This window comes from Montipora capricornis, chromosome 8 (assembly GCF_036669925.1).
Source record: "Montipora capricornis isolate CH-2021 chromosome 8, ASM3666992v2, whole genome shotgun sequence".
In the NCBI taxonomy this organism is placed as follows: domain Eukaryota; kingdom Metazoa; phylum Cnidaria; class Anthozoa; order Scleractinia; family Acroporidae; genus Montipora; species Montipora capricornis.
The window spans coordinates 50,759,202-50,761,917 of record NC_090890.1 but is presented as its reverse complement, the minus strand read 5'-3'; the positions used below and the strand labels follow the sequence as shown (position 1 = coordinate 50,761,917).

The following is a 2,716-nucleotide window of genomic DNA, read 5'->3' as shown; positions in this document are numbered from 1 at the left end:
TCCATCGAGTTATAGAAACACGATCTTTAACCAATCAGCGCACGTATTTTCATAGGACTGTTTTCTAATGAAAGTTATTAAACGATGTTGACCGCTGGTGGGAAAGTGGTTTCAACGCATCATAAACGTTTTATTCAACAAAGCTCACGATCGCACGAGAGGCCTTGTATTCAGTCTCAGGCTGCAGCCGCAGTTGTTACTATTGATACGGACATGATACGTCACTGACAAACCGATTAGTGCGCACGCTTTTACTCAACATTAGGGAGCTTAAGGTAATTCCCTTGGAAATGACGCACAATCCGGATTTCTGTCAAACTTGGCAAAATTGATATTCATGCACAGGACATTTTAAAAATGCAGTAAAAATATGTGGTTACCGTGCTTGTTTTCGCACTGCGTGCCCTTTATTTTAAGTGTTTTTTTCCGAATTAATTACGCGAGAAGCGTTCGAAACTTAATCAACCGGAGCTACTGAATATTACTGAAAACTTGAGCCTACTTGTTTGGCCGGTCCAAAATCTTTCAGTAAAGGGATTTCAAATTGCTCGATCTTGCAGAAAAATGTAAGCAAATTGGTCTTCTACATCATCAACTCACACTCAGTGTCTGACTCCAAATGCAGTTTTCACTTCATTTATATGTAAATACTACAACTTCTACTATCCAACTTTTTTTCTCCTTAAAATGTGTTTTCCGTGTACATATTACGAGTACATAACACCATTAAAAAAAGGGGGTCGCCTTGCTTGTTCAGGAGAAAATAATCATTCCTTGACAGATTAAGCAGTGAAAATCCGCCATTTTATCAATGTGATGACCCAAGAAATTATGCGCAGTGGGGTTGCGCAATGCAAAACCAGTGAATCACCCTAAGATCTACGACGACGACGTCGAGGAAAACGCCACAAAACAGTGATATCATTTGTTAAAAGAGCATAATTAATCGTGCTGCACGTACGGCACGGATTTTAGCTCATATTTTTGCGGTTCTCTGGATGACGACGACGTGAAATCACGAAATTTTAGGTTTTGACGACAACGTGAGTATGTAACAGAGAATCTTTCATTCTCTATGTCGCGAAATCTTACACAATGAAGAAGATTCTATGGCCTTCGGCGTAGGGGTTAGGGAAACCAATCTCAGTGTACCGACCGTTCGATGTAACACCAATGACACTTTTTTTCACTCATTCCCACACGTTTAAAACATTTCGTCGGGTCCTTATTTTAAAAATTAGCTAGGACTACAAAAAAGAAAGTATATAAACATACTAATTTCACTAAGAAAAGAAAAAAAAATCACTACACAGTGACTATTCATGTATTGCATATTAAATACTCCTTGGTGTTCATGAATAATTAATTACTTCCCAGAAAGCGGGCCACTTCCCGGAAACGCTACGAAGTCTAAATCGTACAGTAGAGTTGTAACCCTGGTGTCAGTATTTTATAAACATGAAATACTCAGTCCAGAGTTTCTAATGGTCTTTAGATATGGCGCGCGATCCCTTAGAGATGGATACAAAAAGCGATATCAGAGTATAAAGCGGCGTTAAATGGTTGAACAACACAGTCATGATCCAGTCAACCTACTGTAGTTCATTTCTTTATCCGAAAAGCCTTAATTTCTTGTGACGTTTAGAGTTCTCAAGAAGGCAAAAGCTTTACAGCGTCCACCAGGGACACGACGGTTAAGCCTAAGAAAACAACTGAGCCGATGAATCCAATCACACAGGCCAAGCTCTTGGCACACGAATCCTCGTCACAAGGGTCCTCGCCTGCACCACATCCACAAAATTTTGTCATGAAACATATGCCAAGCTTTAAGTGTGCTCCGACGCTGCAGGCGTTAACGGCAATGAAGTGCCAGCTGGGTGTGGTAGTGACAAGGTGCGAGTTGTAAATCCAAAATAATATGCCGCTTTGAATGTCATCCTTACCAAGAAGTTCCAGAACTGAGACCCATAATTCAAGGGTGACGAATGTGCGGTTGCATTTCTTGTCACATCCACGATCGCTGAAAATCGAATATTCACCCTCTGAAAGCCTGGCGGATCGGTAGCTTGCATGGTTAATGCAATACCAGTGGTACTTGATGTAATATCCGTACGCCACGATCATGATTATGCTGAAAATAGTACCGGTAAAACAACTGAAAAAAAAGAGGAGCTCGATAACAATATTGTCTGTCGAAATCAAACTTCCAAAAACTGTCTTGTCGCGATAACCAGACCAATCAAAATAAACGTCGGATCCTTGATATGCAATCAACATGAGGTAATAGAAAATCTTCAGCTTACAGCAGAACATGTACATTGTTGAATAGGCTAGTTTCGAACTGTGCAGCAACAAAGGAAGAGAGTCGAGGTTCAGGGGAATAATTTGCATTTCCCTTTGTTTTGTTCAAAACAAAATGCTAACTAGACGCTCCATGAGCGTACACTGGGTTGCCTGTCGTACGTGTTACTCAAAAACAGAAGGGACTGAGTTAGATGGAATTGAACTGCAGCGTTCCAGGCAATTTTTTCAAGTCGGGGGTCATTAAGACTATTTAAGGGGTCACCCAGAAGTCGTGCCAGGAGAGGCCCTTTGGCTCACACGTTCATACGACGAAACAGGTGTTTTCCTGAGGTAAGGGGATGATGGTCTGAATCAAAAGCCTTAGGCCTCACCACTATCTGTTCAACTAGGAGGTCATTATTTGTAAGAGCAA

At 41.1% G+C, this 2,716-nt stretch overlaps 1 protein-coding gene across 1 annotated transcript in view; it reads right to left on the bottom strand.

The window, feature by feature from the left end:
* Positions 1–243: 243 nt before the first annotated feature.
* Positions 244–2,716, bottom strand: part of LOC138060649 (uncharacterized) — a 2,724-nt gene continuing 251 nt past the window's right edge. The window contains exon 1 of the mRNA XM_068906484.1: positions 244–2,716. This exon is cut by the window's right edge and continues 251 nt beyond it. Coding sequence (XP_068762585.1) covers positions 1,651–2,391 — 741 coding nt within the window. The 5' untranslated portion in view covers positions 2,392–2,716 and the 3' untranslated portion in view covers positions 244–1,650.